At 42.6% G+C, this 17974-nt stretch overlaps 1 protein-coding gene across 1 annotated transcript in view; it reads right to left on the bottom strand.

The window, feature by feature from the left end:
• Positions 1-17974, bottom strand: part of mao (monoamine oxidase) — a 58196-nt gene that overhangs the window by 20492 nt on the left and 19730 nt on the right. Inside the window, exons 2-3 of the mRNA XM_031300894.2 lie at positions 12919-13013; positions 11672-11809 (exon numbers count right to left, since the gene is read on the bottom strand). Coding sequence (XP_031156754.1) covers positions 11672-11809; positions 12919-13013 — 233 coding nt within the window. The remainder of the gene's footprint in view (positions 1-11671; positions 11810-12918; positions 13014-17974) is intronic.

Below are 17974 nucleotides of genomic sequence, written 5' to 3'. Positions count from 1 at the left end.
TAAGACATTTTCAGGTAATTCATTTCAACTTTCATCTTTGACAGTATTACAGTTCATCTTCCAGCTTTTCTAACAATGTATTTTAGCTCTTCACTTAGATAATGCAGTTTAGCTTCCAACTCTAACACTTTTCAATCATAGTGTAGTGGTTATGACACATACCTTTGACATGGAAGACCTGGGTTCAAATCTTATTCTGCTACATTAACTGATGTGTCCTTAAGCAGAACACTCAATCCCTATAGCAATTTGTTTTCTTTCCTGTTTTTTTTCCTTTTCTTTTTTCTTTTATGACACATGCCCTTGGATTGGGAGACCCAGGTTCGAAGCCCACTTTGAGCCATGTTACATCTGACATATAGCAATTGGAAGTTGCTTTGGATAAAAGTGTAAGCTAAATGAGATGTAACGTAATGTTGTGATAATCTTTATATCATGACACAGCACTTTTCACCAGACATAAAAAACATTATATTTTGTCTGTCTTTTCTCACACACAGAGGCACACACACACACAGACACAAAAACAAAAACACACACGCAAACACACACAGACACGCACATACACACACACACACACACACACACCAAAACACACATGCATGCACACACGCACACACACACACACAGCCACACACACAGACACACACCAACACACATATGCAGAAACACACACGCAAACACAACACACACATGCACACACACATGCAGACACACACACACACACACACACACATACACACACACACACACACACACACACACACACACACACACACAAACACACACACAAATGCAGACACACACACATACACACACCAACACACACATGCAGAAACACACACGCAAACACACACGCACACACAGAAACATACACACACACACACACACACAAACACACACACACGCACACACACATATGCAGACACACACACACACACACACACATACACACACACACACACATACACACACACACACACACACACACACACACACAGACAGACACACACACACACACAGCCACACATATACACACACTGAGGTACATCAATCAATGTGTCCCTGAAGTAAACACTTAACCCATACTTGCTCCAAAGGTGTGTTACCACTGACATATATGCTATTGAAAGTTGATTCCTTTTCTCTTTTTTCCTCTCCTTTTATCTTTCCTCTCTTTTTCCTCTCTCTCTCTCTCTCTTTCTGCTTCTTTGTTCTATGCAATGGATATGGCTGATAATAAGTCTTCTTAGTCAATTCATTGAAACGTCCACTTTTGACAGTATTACGGTTTAGCTTCCAGCTTTTCTAAAATGTATTTTACCTCTTAACGTGCAGTTCAACTTCCAACTTACAAGTTTTTCAGCAGTTTAGAACAAACACTTTGTTCCATATTTCTGCATTTTCATCAATGTTTCTCACAGCATTTGTAAGTTTTCCATACTGATTCATAATTTCAGATAAAATATTATATAACATAAATTACTTTATACATTAGTGGTGTTATTCAACTTTTTAATGAAATTCATACTCATTCTACCGATTTCCACTGTTTCAACTATTGTCACTACTTCACCTTCTTCTTACTGATTTAAGCTATTCAACCAGTTTAGCTTTAGCAATTCAGCTATTCAGCATTCCCACGCATTGTCCGCAGGAAATGCATTTTCTAGTTAACTTTTTACTCTATGCTGCTATTTGGAGAGGATGGCTCCAACAGAATTTCGTTGTATAGAATAGATAGAATGACAATAAAGGTCTATCTATCTATCTATCTATCTATCTATCTATCTATTTATCTATCTATCTATCTATCTATCTATCTGTCGACCCTTTAGCTGACTTCCAATGTGCTTAGTCACAATGACTTCAGAGAGCCGTGTACATTGTGTAACAGCAATATTGCCAGTTGTGCAATGTTTTACAGTTGGTTCAAAGATTCAGAGTCATCAAGTCTGATAAGAGTGTCCTGAGTCCATGTGCCGTCTGTCTGTCTGTCTGTCTGTCAGAACAATACTGTTCTATTTCTCAACCGCATGATTGATTTTACAAACGCAGCGATAAGAGGGAGGGACGGTTCCAAAGGGATCAAGGTTACTTGGCCAACTCTGACAGACGTGAACATGCAGAACCAACTCTACTCAAACATCACTTTCTGTTGCTTTCTAGTAATTTGCCTCTTTGCTGTGTGAGGGGGGGCAATATCTGTCTGTGTATGCATGTATATTCTCTCTAGCGCAGTATAATTGTTATTTAGCTTGTCAGTTTGTTTCAAACCCCATTAAACACCAGCTCTGGGCGCCTGGTTAGCTCACCTGGTAGAGCGGGCGCCCATATACAGGGGTTTACTCCTCAACGCAGCGGCTGTGGGTTCGACGCCAACCTGCGGCCCTTTGCTGCATGTCATTCCCCCCCCCCCTCTCTCTCTCTCTCCCCTTTCAAATCTAAGCTGTCGTATACAAATAAAGGCCTAAAATGCCCCAAAAAAATCTTAAAAAAAAAAAAAAAACACTAGCTCCATCCATCATGTTTACCATATATATCAATTTGTTATATGTTTTTGGAAAAGGCTACATTTGGGGCAGTGGTGGCCTAAAGGTTAGGAAAAAAACCATTTGTTGAGATTCTTCAGGCTGCTACTAACCCTGTTTTCAGAAGAGCTTTAACTTTGCTGCTTTCCACATAAGGAAATGTTTCTTTGTGCCCTGTCCTGTACATAAATCACTTAATGAGATCCTGGCACAGTAAGGCTCTCAGTGTAGTCAGCGCTCAGGTCTACTACCCCTGCGTTTGTGCACTTTATCACCATATACTCTCTCCTGAGGTGAACTGTGTTTTATGAGGGTGAGATTTCCTCGTCTCGTCTCCTGCCTTTGGAAACCATCTGTTCTTTTTTGAGTTATTGTGTCCACTAAAAGTTTATAAGTGACTAATGTGAACAAAAATTGTTGTCTTTGGTCCAGTATTGAGCGAGAACACTGTAACCGTCAGCCGCGAACCGAGCTGTAATGTAACCCTGTAGGGCAAATGCTCACCGTCAGTTAGCGTCCACTAAAAGTTCTGTTTTTGACTCAGATTATTATTCTAAGTGTCTGATAACATTATGGAAAGGATTTCTAAGGAGGTCGACCTTTTTGTTAAAGAGTAAGATCCTTTTTGTTTAACCAGAAACAGCCCCGAAATCACCATCACCAAACCCACCAGACTCCATGTAAATAATCAGTACTTTTAGCGTGTATAGAGCCAGCATATTTCCACATGTAAATGGGTGAATTAAGGGTTTATTTCAGCCGAACCTGAGTGGTGATTGACTGAGTGGTGTGACGAACCAAGACGGCTTTTGATAGCCGTTTCTGTCGTCTTTGAATTTAGTGTGTTTTACAATGATAAAAGTTCCGTTTTAATTACCGTAAATAGAGTCTGGTGGGTTTCTGCTCAGCAGCAAACATCAGACAGACAAAGTTAGGCAACTATTTATAACATATATAACTGTATAACATAGTGGAGCGTTTAGCAGCTAAAGAGACAGTTGTTTCCATCAGGAGTTTACAAAACATTATATTGGACTAATATTCATCATAAACCCAGAAAACACGCCTCCTATGAATGCTTCTGTTGCCACAAAATCTTTATAAGGTGATTTTATGCCAGATGTATAAACACACTTTAATAGAGAAATAGAAACTCCTTCTGGCTGTTTGAGTCCAAAGGGCTTTTTCAATACGTTATTTATAAGCTTTGTTTTTTTATCTTTAAAAAAACTTTACCTTTACGAAATAGAGTACGGAAAAACGGGCGTAATTGCTTCTGTGCTGTACTCTAATCATTTTGTACAGTCATCATTTTTTATTTAGGTGAAGGCGACATGGAAACAGATAAGAGACTCTACACAACTACACACGTCTTTCATTATCAGGGACTATCACAAACAGCACCCGTCCTGTGAACGTGCAAACACGCACAACGTCCACAACCACTGCAGGAGCACAGGACAATCCCATGCTCTCTCTCTCTCAATCTCCGATAACCAGGGACAGTATTTAATCAAAGTTTGTTTCCCCATCTCTGATAGCGACAGCTCATTAATACATCCAGTGCTGAGAGCGGCAGCTGCCTGTAAGGCAGTAGTTTGCTGATAAAGGAAACCAGCGCTGGCCTTTTGGATTACAATCAGCCCCAGAAAAGCTGATTAGCTATGCAGCTTGCTTGAAAGCTAGCCCTAATTACACAATGGCTCGGCACACATGCTGCTTTACTATGACTCTAGCTGCCGTCCTGTGAAGTAACGCAGACTCTGTCATTAAAGCAAATTTAATCCAGCGTGTTTCCCTCTGTTATTTAATTCAGACTCGATCGGGAAACTTCTACCTGCTGGGTCTGTTTACAGCTTATTCATCTAAATAGCTTCTGGGCTAATCCAAAGCTACTTACAATCAAAAGACAGTGTGGTGATACTCACAACAGATACATACTAAGGCTGCTCCATTATGGAGAAAAAAAATCATAATCACAATTATTTTAAATTTGGGTTTTTTATGTAACACAATTACTCGTTGACTTTTGGATAGATGATGCATTTATTGACCTTAAAAAAAAATAAATCAACAGCAAAAACAACCTTGAACTGTAACATTTTAATTAATACTTTTTCAGTTTGAACTTGCTAAATTCCCCTTAAAATAAATGATATAAAAAATATATATTCAAATGTTTACTGAGTGAGTTTAGCCTTCGGAAGAGGGGCGAACGCACGTGTCATTCAGAACACGAGACAAAATAAGAGTTTACTTGCAAAACATAATGTGCAAAATAATAGTTTTTCTCGAATGCATTTTTTTGTGATCGTGAGGAGGTGAAATCACAGCCCTAACGTTAGGGATGCACCGAATCCAGATTTTTGGGGTTCGGTCAAATACCGAATCCACTGGTTAAGATTCTGCCGAATCCGAAACCGAATCCTCCTCCCATCCTCAGTCCATTAACACAAGTTTTTTATCTGTGACTGTCCTTCCTTTGCCGTACCTGAAGTTGCTGCATTTTAGCTGCTGTCTGTAGATTCCTTCATGCACAACTCGTATTCTTCCGGATGTTTCATACCAAATGTTGTAACAGCGGTGATGTTGTGTATAGTTTAGGGTCCTCGCCACCACGGGACAAATCAGCATTGCCTAAATTGAACATGTAGCTGGACTTGAATGGCCTTCTTTTGACTGAAAGTACTGCCAAACTACACTTTTTCTGCTCACGAGTTCCATTTCCACTTTCTCACAGCCTACTGCATTGAACGCTCCACCTATGTAAACACCTTCCCGTAATCAACGGCGCCGTCATTACGTCGACCAGCGTAGCGCGCGTAGTGCAAGCGTAGGTTTCGGTTCTGTGGAAAAGAATTCTAAGGTTCGGCAGAAACCGAACCCTGTCAAAAAGACCAATATTCGTCCGAATCCGAAGCCAAATCCTGGATTCGGTGCATCCCTGCCTAATATATATATATATATATATATATATATATACAGTATATAACATGTTTGAAATCCCGCAAGGAGAAGTTAAGGTAGTTTGATTTATTGTTGCTGATGAGGGGGAAAGGTGCAGGAATCAAAGGTTGTGGCTAGAGGTGACGCTGCAGAAAGGAAAGGTGCACGATAACAGATTCAATCAGAGAGCACTGTGCAGCGCTGTCATGCTTTGCTCTACCCCTCTTTTTAAATATTTATTCAAATGTTTCCATGTATTATTTAGTGGGTTATTTTTTACTCTAGACGTCTGATAATGTCTCTGGGAGGGTCACATTGTTAAGTGTTAACGAATATGTTCTGTTTATACAGGATGTGTAATGTGGTGCCTTTTTTAGTTGATCGTATGCCTGATGAAAAGCCAGGAGAGTCAGTTATTTTTGGAGAGCCATTAATGTTTTGGGGCTTTAATCCAGTGTGCAGATATACTTTACTGAAGGCAAGGGCGTAGGTTTTAGTTTTTACATTCTGGTTTCAACATTGTTGCTGGTACATTATAATGGTATGGGGGAACCTGATCGACGTAATGACGGCGCCGTTGATTACGGGAAGGTGTTTACGTAGGTGGAGAGTTCAATGCAGTAGGCTGTGAGAAAGTGAAAATGGAACTCGTGAGCAGAAAAAGTGTAGTTTGGCAGTACTTTCAGTCAAAAGAAGGCCATTCAAGTCCAGCTACATGTTTGTATACATGTTGTACATTTGCAATGCTGATTTGTCTGGTGGTGGCGAGGACCCTAAACTATACACAACATCACCGCTGTTACAACATTTGGTATGAAACATCTGGAAGAATACGAGTTGTGCATGAATGAATCTACAGACAGCAGCCAGAATGCAGCAACTTCAGGTACGGCAAAGGAAGGACAGTCACAGATGGTATAGGGTATGGGGGTACTCTAGAAAATTCTGAGCGTCAAACACTTTAGTGCTAGTGTTACGCACTTTAAAGTTTTAGTGTGTAACTTTTGGATATTAATGAACGTCTGTTACATTCAAGCCTGAAATACACACACACACACACACACACACACACACACACACACACACACACACATGCTCAGGTCCTTTTACATGCACTAATGGAGAGATGTCAGAGTGAGTGGGCTGCGACTGCTGAACATTAGTCATGAATATTAGTCATAGTGCAATATTAATTGCACTGTGACTGATAAATAGAGACAGAGCACAGCGCGTCATACTCTCAAAGCCACGCCCACCAGGGGGGGAACAACTCTCCGCTCTCCATTGACTTGTATTGCGTGACGGTTTCCTCCTCGTCTATTTCGTCTGCTAGCAAACAACAGAAACATGCCTAAAAGCTGCTGGGTGGTGATATCAACTACCAACAGGTTAAATAAGCCAGAACTTAAGTTTTTATAAGCTGGTGGCCCGGAAAACTGAGCTTTTATGAAGACGAAAGTGGAAACAGACGTGAGGAATCAGCAGAGAGAATGGGAAGACTGTGGGATCCCACAGCATCATCACAGTAACCCAACGATATGCCCAAGGTTACGTGTTAGCTGTACAGATATACAATATAGTTAGCTTAAAACTGACATTTGGATGTTTGACTATGTTCTAGTGTCTTCTCTCCTCTGTGACAGTCAACTGAATTTCTTTGAGTTGTGGACAAAACAAGACGTTTGAGGACGTCATCTTGGGCTTTTTGGGAAACACTGATCCACATTTTTCACCAACTAATCGATGAATTCCATTAATCGGGAAAATAATCAACAGATTAATAGACAATGAAAATAATCGTTAGTTGCAGCACTTTTGCTGAGTCAGCTGTGAGATCAGTGACCCTGAGAGACAGAGCTCCTCTCACGTCTCCACACATCTGCATGAACACGCACACACACACACACACACACACACACACACTCTGTCTGACACTGATAGAGGTGAGCAGCTTTTGATGAAGCATGCTGCCATGGAAACAAGCCGGGAAGCTACGAGAGGCGTGCGACGCCGTGTGCGTGTGTTTGTGTGTGTGTGTGTGTGTGTGTGTGTGTGTGAGTCTGGGTCTTTGAGTGGATCTTACAGTGATAGTAGCTAAGGAAACACTCTCACATAGGAGCTGCTCACATAAAGGCTTCACATCACCAGGCCTGCACAGTCTGGTCCTTTACTGAACCAAAGGATGGTTCTCTAACTGCTGTCACTGCCAAACCGTCATGCTGCTGACATTTCACAGCACGGCTGAAGTAGGTTGAGTCAATAGTACATCAGTGCTAAGGACACAGTGGTGAGAATAACCTGCAGACCGTGAAACCATGATTCAACTGGATTATAGCAACACAATATTAATTGTTTCAATGTTTAAATGGACAGAAGACATATTAACCCTCTGAGGACGAAGACGCACCGGCGCGTCCAAGCAATGTTTGACAACACTCCTACTCAAAAAGCCATATTACAAAATCGCATTTATTTACTATTTTAATCATGTACAACCTTAACTCACTTCAAGCACTGAAACAATTCGTACAACGCATCATAAGTTAACCTAGAGCTGTAATCGGGCCTTAAAAGTTAGACCCGACAAGGCCCGAGCCCGACAGAATTCGGCCCGAGCCCGACAAGTACATTTTGATTGACAGCTTTTTAAAAGCCTGAACCCGTTTACAGCCCGACTGAACAAAAGGCCGTCTATCAGCAGTGATTTGAGTGCATGTCGGAGAATAGCGCGCTTCACACAGCGAGCGGGCACACGCACCACTCGGCGGAAAAGGGAGAGAAAGAAAAAAGAGACTGCGCTGCACGCACACAGCTCTTTTGTCTTTCGTCAAGAATGAGTAATTTATACATTTTTTTGCATAATTAATTAATGACTAACGTAGACTATAGGCCACTTGGAAGTAGCAACAAAGAAATAAAATAAGTTCTCCAGAGTCCAGCCTCCATTTCACCTCCTCAGCATCCATTTACACGCTAATTGAAATGCATCACCTGACCACTAATTTACCGCGCAAGCCCGAGGCCGACCCGAGGCCGACCCGAGGCCGACCCGAGCCCGACCCGAGCCCGACCCGAGCCCGGCCTGAGAGTTGATCCTTGTGTTGTCTTCGCGTTGACCATTAACTTTCGTCAAAATTGAAATTTGGCGTCAATTTTTGGCTCTTTTTCCCAAAGTTATTGTCTCTTTTTTCAAAGCTTTTTTTTTTAATTCATGGTCAATAAACCTAATTTTTATGTTTATTATTATACCTATTTAAAAAAAAAAATAGTAAAGATCAGAGGATGTTGAGTGGATATCACAGACTGCTTAATGTCAGGATATACTGGTGTGAAAACCATTGACACATTTTTTAAAATGCTTTAAAATTGAATAGAACACCCAAAATTCAATCAAAGTAATCATATATTTGACCTGCTCTCCATGCGTCAATGTTCATTTTTGGGCAATTTTTTTGAAAGAAACCCATATTTCTGATATAAAAAACTTTGAAAACGGTCAAATTCATCCAGAGGACAACACAAGGATTAAGGTTTCTTTTCTAAAAGAGATTTGAGGAACTTCAAAAAGCCAACATCAGTGTTTCAGCTTTAGCGCCAAATTATCTCGTTACACATCGCTCTAGAAAAGTTTTAAACGCGGGTAAAGTTTTAAACGGAAACAAACAAACAAACCAGAGGAGCTGGAGTTAGGCCGGCTGCACACTGGCTGTGTGGCGTGGGCGTGGCGTGAGCGTGGGCGTGGCGTTTCAGTTGCGTGGCGTTTTCTATGTCTTGGCACACCAGAAACGTGTCTGACGCGGCGCTGCTGCTGCTAGCCTTGTCTGTACACATGGATGTTTTCCATAAACATAAACATAAATATACAGTATACTGATCTGATTACAGCAAAGACAACGTCGGCAGTATTGACGGCAAAATAGGCTCCAGAATATTTCGTTCTGTATTGACAGGTGCAACATTTAAAAAATCGATTCGGATTCGGATTATTTTTTTAAATTACATTTATATCTGCATTTATGTCAAAACCTAGAGACTTTCAAACATCAAAATGTCATTTATTAAATGTATTCATGTCAAAATGACATCTAAACATCTTTTCCTATTCTATTTTGTCTGGAAACGCTTCCAACACGCTTGCGTGTCGCGTGAAAAATAGGCGTCGGTCCTATTTCTAGCATGCACGCGTTTTCTGAGACGTGCGTGTGCAAGCTCTAACCTGTTAACATGGGAGCCCAAATAAAAACGGACACGCCATGCAGCTGACATGCTCACGCCACGCAGGCAGTGTGCAGCTGGCCTTAGTTAGGCAAAAAACAAAATCTGGCTAGTGGAAAATCTGATTGGCTGGTAACTTTAAAAATCTACTAGCCGTGTTGGCTGGTGATGAAAAAAAAGAAGGTAATTTAAAGCTGTGGTTACATTCAACAGCAGCCGTGCAGATGACCCTTAACCAGTAATGATTTAGCAAATTGACCGTACTGTAGGTCGATTTCAGGGCAGTTCATCACACACAGTATCAATAGCTCTGCTCCTACAGTGGAAAGAAGGGAAGCAGTTGTCAATATTTACTGTGGCCTCTTGTCTAAATAAACCTCATATGCACCATGACATTTCATTTAAAGCTCAACTTCTGTAGTTACAGTTGCAGCTTATACAATTACTCTGCAATAAATCAATTTTAAAGCCTATAACAATGAGTTTGTTGTTAATTCATGGTGATTTATGGGGCAGTATTTTCTGTGTAGTTGTACTGGATTTCATTATATTGAGTCTTTGTAATATTCTGGCCCTCTCATACGTGTTAAAGGAAGTAGGGCGTGCACATTAGAAACATGTTTCTACAGTATATATAATGGAGTGAAAGTGTGTGTGTGTGTGTGTGTGTGTGTGTGTGTGTGTGTGTGTGTGTACGTGAGTTTGTCCATACCCTCACACCAGAAGCTCAAAGTCCATCTCTGAAGTTATTATTCAATGACTTGAATACAGCCTATGTTGAGATAAGTTCTCTCTCTATCATCTCACACACGCACACGCGCGCACACACACACACACACACACACACACACACACACACACAGCTGCCAGCCACATGAGGTGGTCCAGGGATTTACAGTTAGGGTACTTCGACCAGCGTGAGCAGCAGGGGCAAATCAAATCAGGTAGAGGAACACAACTGTGTTAAGGACAGTGGTGCGCCCGCACTAATGAGATATGGAGTAAAGAATAACAACAACAACAACGTCCCCAGTGTCTCTTCCTTCGTTCCTTCCTTCCTTTGTTTGCTGTTGCTATCGATTCAACCACTCAGAGAAAAGAGAAACTGCATTACAGAAACTCCCTCAGGCAAAGCTTAGCATCTCCTGACGCTAATCCTGGAGAGGAGAGCGGTGGCTGGTTGCTCGGCAGACATGTATGAAGTCACGGAATAAGGAACAATGTTTGGTTTTCTTCTGCACAATCCCTTGGGGTTTTTGTTTTTTTCTCTGAGGAGCAACGCTTAAATGTAGCTGGTGATCAGAGGCTATGAGAGTTTTCATGTTTTCATGTTTTCAGTGGCAGCTCAAGTTTGAGGCAGACTGTACACCTCATCTGCCACGCCTGCCAGCGACTGCAATTCAACTCAGCTGCCACTTCTATTTACTATCAATCAGTTAGAGTAACAGCGCTGAGCACGTGAGATTGATTTGATAGACAAACTCTTTTCTTAGTTAAAGTGTAAAGCACGTGTCAAACTCAAGGCCAGCGGGCAAAATCCGGCCCGGAATCCGGCCCAGGAAGCGCCAAAGTTTAAACCACAGCTGACCACCTTAAATGAGAGAAGTTGTTTGTGGTCCGCGTCAGCGGCTTAAGGAAAAGTCTGTGATTGTTGTATATACCTCTTTTTTCTTTAGTTTTGGAGAGGTCCGGGGATGCCAGTGACACCACAAAATAAAAACAGCCTAGAGGTCTGGGATTTAAAACCGGTGTGGTTGACAAGAAGAGGAAAATATCTAAGGTACCTTTTGTAGAAGGTATGTAGTTATTTGCATTCTGGTATGAAGCATGTCCTAGTTATAATTATTGACCCACGGCTAGTGAACAGCCTCGTGAAAGACTTTTTTTTTTTTTACAGTCACTGCAGAAATCAAACTGAATGATCTGGATCTGTTAAATGAGTTAGCTTGGACGGATATGACATCAGCCAAAGCACTCACGTTGACATAATGCACCAGGCTCTCCTGCTCGTTGACTTTGTAGGTCTGAATGCCGTACTCTTTGGCCAATCGGAGGATGCGGTTCTGAGTCGGTCCGATGTAAGCTCCGCCCAGGTCGACCCACTTTGTCTCCTTATTCTGAAAAAGAAAAAAACGCATCAAAACACGAAACAAATAAGTCACAGATTATGCTGAAGAGTCCGCTGCTGATCACTGAAGTTTCATGGCTATGTTGGAGAGAGTTTCAGGCCCTGTGGAGAATGGTTTGTTCGTCTGAACACACAAAAGACAGTGCCCTACCCCGTCTGAAGGATATTTACTTCAAGAAAAAGGCTTGGAAGAATCATTAATGAACTAAACCACCTGGGTAACACCCTTTTCTCCCTGTTGATTTTGGCAGGCCCAGGAGTTCTGAATCTGACTGCAGTAGATGTGAAAGAAATGTATAAAAGTTAATTCAGCTCTGTTTAGTTGAGCTCTCTGGTGTTGAGACAGCAAGACTTAGGGACCATCTACAAACTACAATACCGAAAAGAGATACAACAAAAATATTTATTAATTTAATGATTAAATAAGGTAGTGTCTCCAAACTTGTCTCCTGCTAGTTGTACTACAGCACTTACTTTAAAAAAATAAGCATAAGCCTACTTTTGAAAATATTTTTGTTGTATCTCTTTTCGGTGTTTGTAGACGGTCCCTAAATCTTGCCGTCTCAACAACGGAACTAAACAGAGCTGAATTAGCAGAACTTTTATGCATTTCTGTCACATCTACTGCAGTCAGATTCACTGTGTTCACTCGGAAGGACTCACTGCACATGGGTAGGCACTTGTAATGACATTTCGAACATGTTAAGAGGCTAAAAGCACGTTTAAAACTTGCCCGGTTTCAGCCTCCTGGGTGCTAACGCTAGCAGGAGGATAACATGGTGTAGGCAACACCGATTGTTGCGTTGATTGATCGTTTTTCTCGCTACTGACAGCACTCCAAATATACAAACAACAGAGCTACGTGTTGAAATCAACCGGAATTCTCCTTTAAGATTAGGCACCAAAACGACTAGTAAAGTTTTGGAAAAAGATTGTGGTTTGGGTAAAAACCCTCCTGAGGAACCAACACGCTTGCCCCCGCAGCTCTGTGGACACGTAAGGTAAGACTGCCACATACACACACATTTATTGCTATTCCTAATCTTTTCAAACTCTCCCGCTAAGCATCTGCAGAAGTGTTCGCTCTCCTGGTCTTACCCGCACGGTGAAGGTGCGTCCCCCGACCCGATCCCTGGCCTCCAGGACTACAGGACTCAGTCCGTTGGCTTTCAGCAGCTTCGCTGCACTCAACCCTGCAGACAGACAGAGAGCAGAAGAAATTCTCAGTACACACTCATATGATTTTATCGTCTTATCGATTGGTTGATTGGATCGACCTGTAAAACTTATACGTATAGCGGTTGTTGAGGTGCTACTCCCTCTGAAGTGTTCTCACAGTAAAGCAACACAGGAATGGAGAAGGTCTGTCAAACTTCATGGCAGAGAGGCTCGGTGCAACACTTTCCTCGTCTTTGGTTCGGTAACATTCAGACTGAATAGATGAAGGGGATTATTTGGAAAATACCAACTGACTAAAAAGATTCAGATCAAATTGGAGTTTTGTATAAAAACAAGCCGTGTTTCTCTTCTGGAAGTCAGCGCGCTCCGTCATGCGTTTTAAGTATAGTTGTGTGCTTGTACACAGGTCTCTCTTGAAAAAGGGATTAGCTGAGGGATTAAGCACCTAACATTTGCCTTTCGAATGACTTGGCTGGATATTGACAGAGCCATTGGCAAGATGCGAGAGCAGGGGGGAGGGGGAAATCTCTTCAGGGAGAAAGAGCGGGGGGGGGAACACTTCCACAACACATCACAAGCCAGCTGACCTGCTGATCATATGAGCAAACAGAGAGAGAGAGAGAGAGAGAGAGCACGACTTCCACATACACTGACTTACTGTCCAGAGTCTGTGGCAGAAAACAGCTTTTCACACACTGACCTCAGGCAATCCCTGCCATAACTTTAATTCAATAAGACATAACGTAAATGCACTTAGGCATGCAGAGGATTAGCAGGCAGCATATGGCTCGGCAGCGCCGGACTATGTCAGCGCAGCAGACGTTTAAAAACACAGAAACCAAGTAGAGACAGAAGGATTTATATGAGTGGTTACCTACAAGATGCTGCTAATTTTATACATTGCACGGCCAAAAGTATGTGGACACCGAAACATCAGCATATGGGATTGGCACATTAATATGCAGCCTCCACTCTTCTAGGAAAGCTTTCCATTGCAGGCATTTCAGCCACAAGAGCAGGAGAGACGTCCAACACTAATATTGGGAGATAAGTGGGAGGAATTAAATGTTTTGTTTTCTTCAATGTTCCTAAGAAATATGAACCCGAGAGTCTCCTGGATACAATGTTACAACCTTATAAGTGTATGTTTGGGCCAGCATTTTCAATTATTCAACTTCTATTTGGCATGGTAGATATATTCCTAAAACCACAATACCCACAATCCTGATGTTGCTAAGGAAAAAAAGCTTCCGGTCAGAAGCGTAAATTGTAGCTGAATTCATCCTAAATTAAAAAGTAAGTAGGTTTAAACTGCAGATTGCGCCAACAGTGTGATCTTTATGGCGTTTTTCCATTACATGGTACCTGCTCGACTCGCCTCGACTCGACACACTGTGCGTCCGTTTTCCATTGCAGATTTTAGTCCCGCCTCAGCGTGGCTGGTCGTCTTGCCGGCTCGACGCACACACCACCGCACAAGTATAACATCAGGCCACTTGAGCTTGTTTTACAGTTCTGTGGAGGCTCCAAGCAGAGCTTTCGCCGTAGCCTACGTAATATGTGACCTGATGTATACATTTGTCAGCTGGTGTGTGTGTCGAGCCAGCATGTGTGTGTGTACTTAGGATACGGCGAAAGCTCTGCCTGGAGCCTCCGCAGAACTGTAAAACAAGCGGCGCCGTAGTAAACTGTCGCGACACACACAGAACGTCGAAGGTGTGTGTTGTTGCCAGAAGACACATTTTATTTCAGAAGAAGCTGGAGGCAGCAAAAACAGCTGGCTAAACTGTTTAAAAATAGCGGGTTTGTTCAGGACACCCCCGTCTGTCGCTTTCACGTCACCTTTTCGGCTCGCCTCAGCTCGCTTGGAACCTCGACTGAGGAGGTACTAAAAAAAGTACCTGTTAGCAGGTACCAGGTACTTTTTTTCGTAATGGAAAACCAAAAAAGGCGAGTAGAGTCGAGGCGAGTCGAGCAGGTACCATGTAATGGAAAAGCGCCATTAGTGTCCGCCGGGCGTCTCTGGAAATACATCCTGGGAGGCTACACATCAACGACACATCAATAAAACCACGCTAAAGAAGCTCTGAAAAAACAAACCCTCGAAAAGAAGCCACAAGGCTACCATCTTTGCAATATTTTGAACTTACTAAGCTGGGAAAACACGGTTAAATACAGTACACTGTCTAGTTTTCAAGATTTATATATTTTGAACACACTGGTATCGGATCAGTACTCGGTATTGGCTGATACGCAAGTTCGGGTATCGGAATCGGTAGAGAAATAAATGGTATTGGAACATCTCTACCACCATCACACAAAACGCTTCACAAGGGAGATAACGGCGCACACTCCGACGTTCAAGCCCAAAAAATCTGCTTCCCCCATCGACACTGTCGTCAAACAGTTTCTGAACATCTTCAGCCTGGAACGAGTTTTCCAAAAGATCCGCTTTTAGTGACCTCAAACGCAGTTTGTGTGGACGAAAGGTTAATGGCGCTGACACACCAATCCAATAATCGTCCGTCGGACAGTCTGGTGAGGTCGGTGACTCGAGTCTGTTCGGTGTGTTCCGTGCCGTCGTCCATCGGAGGAGCCACCGGCCTTCATTTGGGCCAATCTGACATGTTAAATCGGAAGGCGGGCAGTCGGACTCAATGACCAATCTGATTGGTGGAGTGCTAACCCGGAAATGACGAGCGGGATGAGCCTGACGAACGCCTCTTAAAATCTGACGAAAATCTTTTAAACTGACCTTTGTTGATCTGAAATGAAGACAGATTCAGCAACTGCACAGCCTATTTCTCGCTTAAAATGTTTTCAGAAACACGTTTCGCTGAACTATCTTCGTGAAATACAAGATTGTATTCTGAACATTATGCCCGGTTGAAAAATCCGAGAGCAGCCAGACCCACGTGGCGCGTTCGTCCAATCAGCTGCCGGTTTTCATTTTCAAGTCGGCGTCGCTTCGGTGTGTTCAGAGGCACTTTTTGGACCTCGGGGAGCCGTCGGGTTGGTGTGTCAGGGGCTTAAAACGCAGAGAAAATGCTACATTTAAAAAAATACCCATGAACGTGTGGATTAGGCTTCAGGGCGGTAGCCCAAACCATGAAAAACAGCCCCTCCATATACTATACTTTTGGCTCGCGCCTTGACACCTCGGAACTACACTCACACTCACACACATCTGTGTAAATGTTTTCCTTCTTACCGTCCCATCTTTCTCCCCCTTCCAAATCCTGCTGAGCTCCGTTGAAGCTAGCGAGGTTTATATTAGTTAAAAACATAGTTTGTCCAGTATTACCCAACATCAGCCTTCTCTCCCTGCAAAAACACACACCCACCCAGTGTGCCAGGCTTTGTAGAAAGCATTAGCTCGGACCAGAGGAGGCTCACAAATCTTCTAAATTGATGCTATTACCTGCACTCAGCTCCAAAGGTCAGTCTCTGTCTTGGAAAACAAAGAGCATCTGTCTGCATCTCTTGTTTATGCCTACAGCAATCACTACAAAAAAAAGTCACATCCTGTTGATTTCGCTTTGATCAGAAAGCTTCTTTGTCTTAATGGAGACACCATTTTTATAAAAAAAAAAAAAAAAAAAAAAAACTTCTATAGGACTAATAGATCAATATAAAGCTTTTTATCACTTGAAAAGGATTCAGACTGAGCTTTCCCCTCTTGCTTATCTTCATCCCCTGCACCATGAAATGAAGAAGAGGAATGAGCTGCACAGCTGGAAAAATCAACAAGCTATCCCGAACTGAACTCCAGCTGAGAGGAGAGACAGAGGAGCAGATTGAAATTCAACTCATGCAGCAGGGAGGCAGAAAGAGTAACAAAAAGACAAAGAAAAATGTGAGATTGTACGCATAGACGCATAGGAATTTCGATTAGGGGAAATATGAAAACGTGTACAAGTAAGAATCAAACAAACTAAACTAATATTTACTGTATTTATCTGTCCCCCCCCCCCCCCCCATGGAGTCTGTATATACAGAGGGAACAACACTTGGCAAACATCTGCAGTCCGGCATGTCTCCGCGGTTGTTTCTTTTGCTACTACGCTGTGAAGCCGCATACCACACACTCGCAACCACTCACACGGACATTAACCAGGTGCAGCGGGTGCGACTGCAATGTTTAAATAACCTTAAAGGGATAGTTCAGATGTGTGTTCAGTGTGGTTGTCTGAGCTACTTCTCCAGAGTCAGTGTGTTAGCTACAGTAGATGGCGGTCGGCACGCCCCCAGTTTGGAGAAGCAGGCAGGAGTACCGACACGGAAGCTAAGCAACGTCCTGCTGTGGACGAGGGGGGCAGCTAAACACATTTTAGACACCTGAACACATCTATATCAGTTTAAATAGACGCTATATTTAGTATATTTTCAGCGCTTCACCTTGCTGTCAGACGTCCCTTTACGACGGGGAACTGAAGCCGTTATCTCTGCTCTCTTCAAAGCCACCAGACTCCTTTGACAAAATCAGACATTTTACCTCCCAGAACACGGGAGTTGCTGCTCTACTGCTGCCTCCATCGGTTAGTTTTATTTGTTAGTTTTGATGGTTCCTAACTGTTTAAAACACCAAAGTCATACAATGACACTAACTAACTAACTGGAGGCAGCAGTAGAGCAGCAACTCCCGTGTTCTTCGAGGTAAAATGTCTGTTTTTGTCAAAGGAGTCTGGTGGCTTTGAAGAGTGCAGAGAGAACGGCTTCAGTTCCCCGTCGTAAAGGGCCGTCTGACAGCAAGGTGAAGCGCTGGAAATATTCTAAATATAGCGTTTTTCAGCCGTCATTTACTGTATGTAAATCAACTGACTGAGTATCTCATATAACCCCACTTAAAAAAAAATCTGAACTATCCCTTTAAGTTGTTTTTATTTCTATTCTACCCCCAGCCATGACAACTGTGCCTGAAGGGATTACAAATGGAGGGGGAAAAAAAGGTCAGCTAGTCTCTCTGGTGGAAACC

Source organism: Sander lucioperca, chromosome 8, assembly GCF_008315115.2.
Source record: "Sander lucioperca isolate FBNREF2018 chromosome 8, SLUC_FBN_1.2, whole genome shotgun sequence".
NCBI classification, from domain to species: domain Eukaryota; kingdom Metazoa; phylum Chordata; class Actinopteri; order Perciformes; family Percidae; genus Sander; species Sander lucioperca.
The sequence above is the reverse complement of the archived record's forward strand: the minus strand, read 5'-3'. Positions and strand labels throughout refer to the sequence as shown.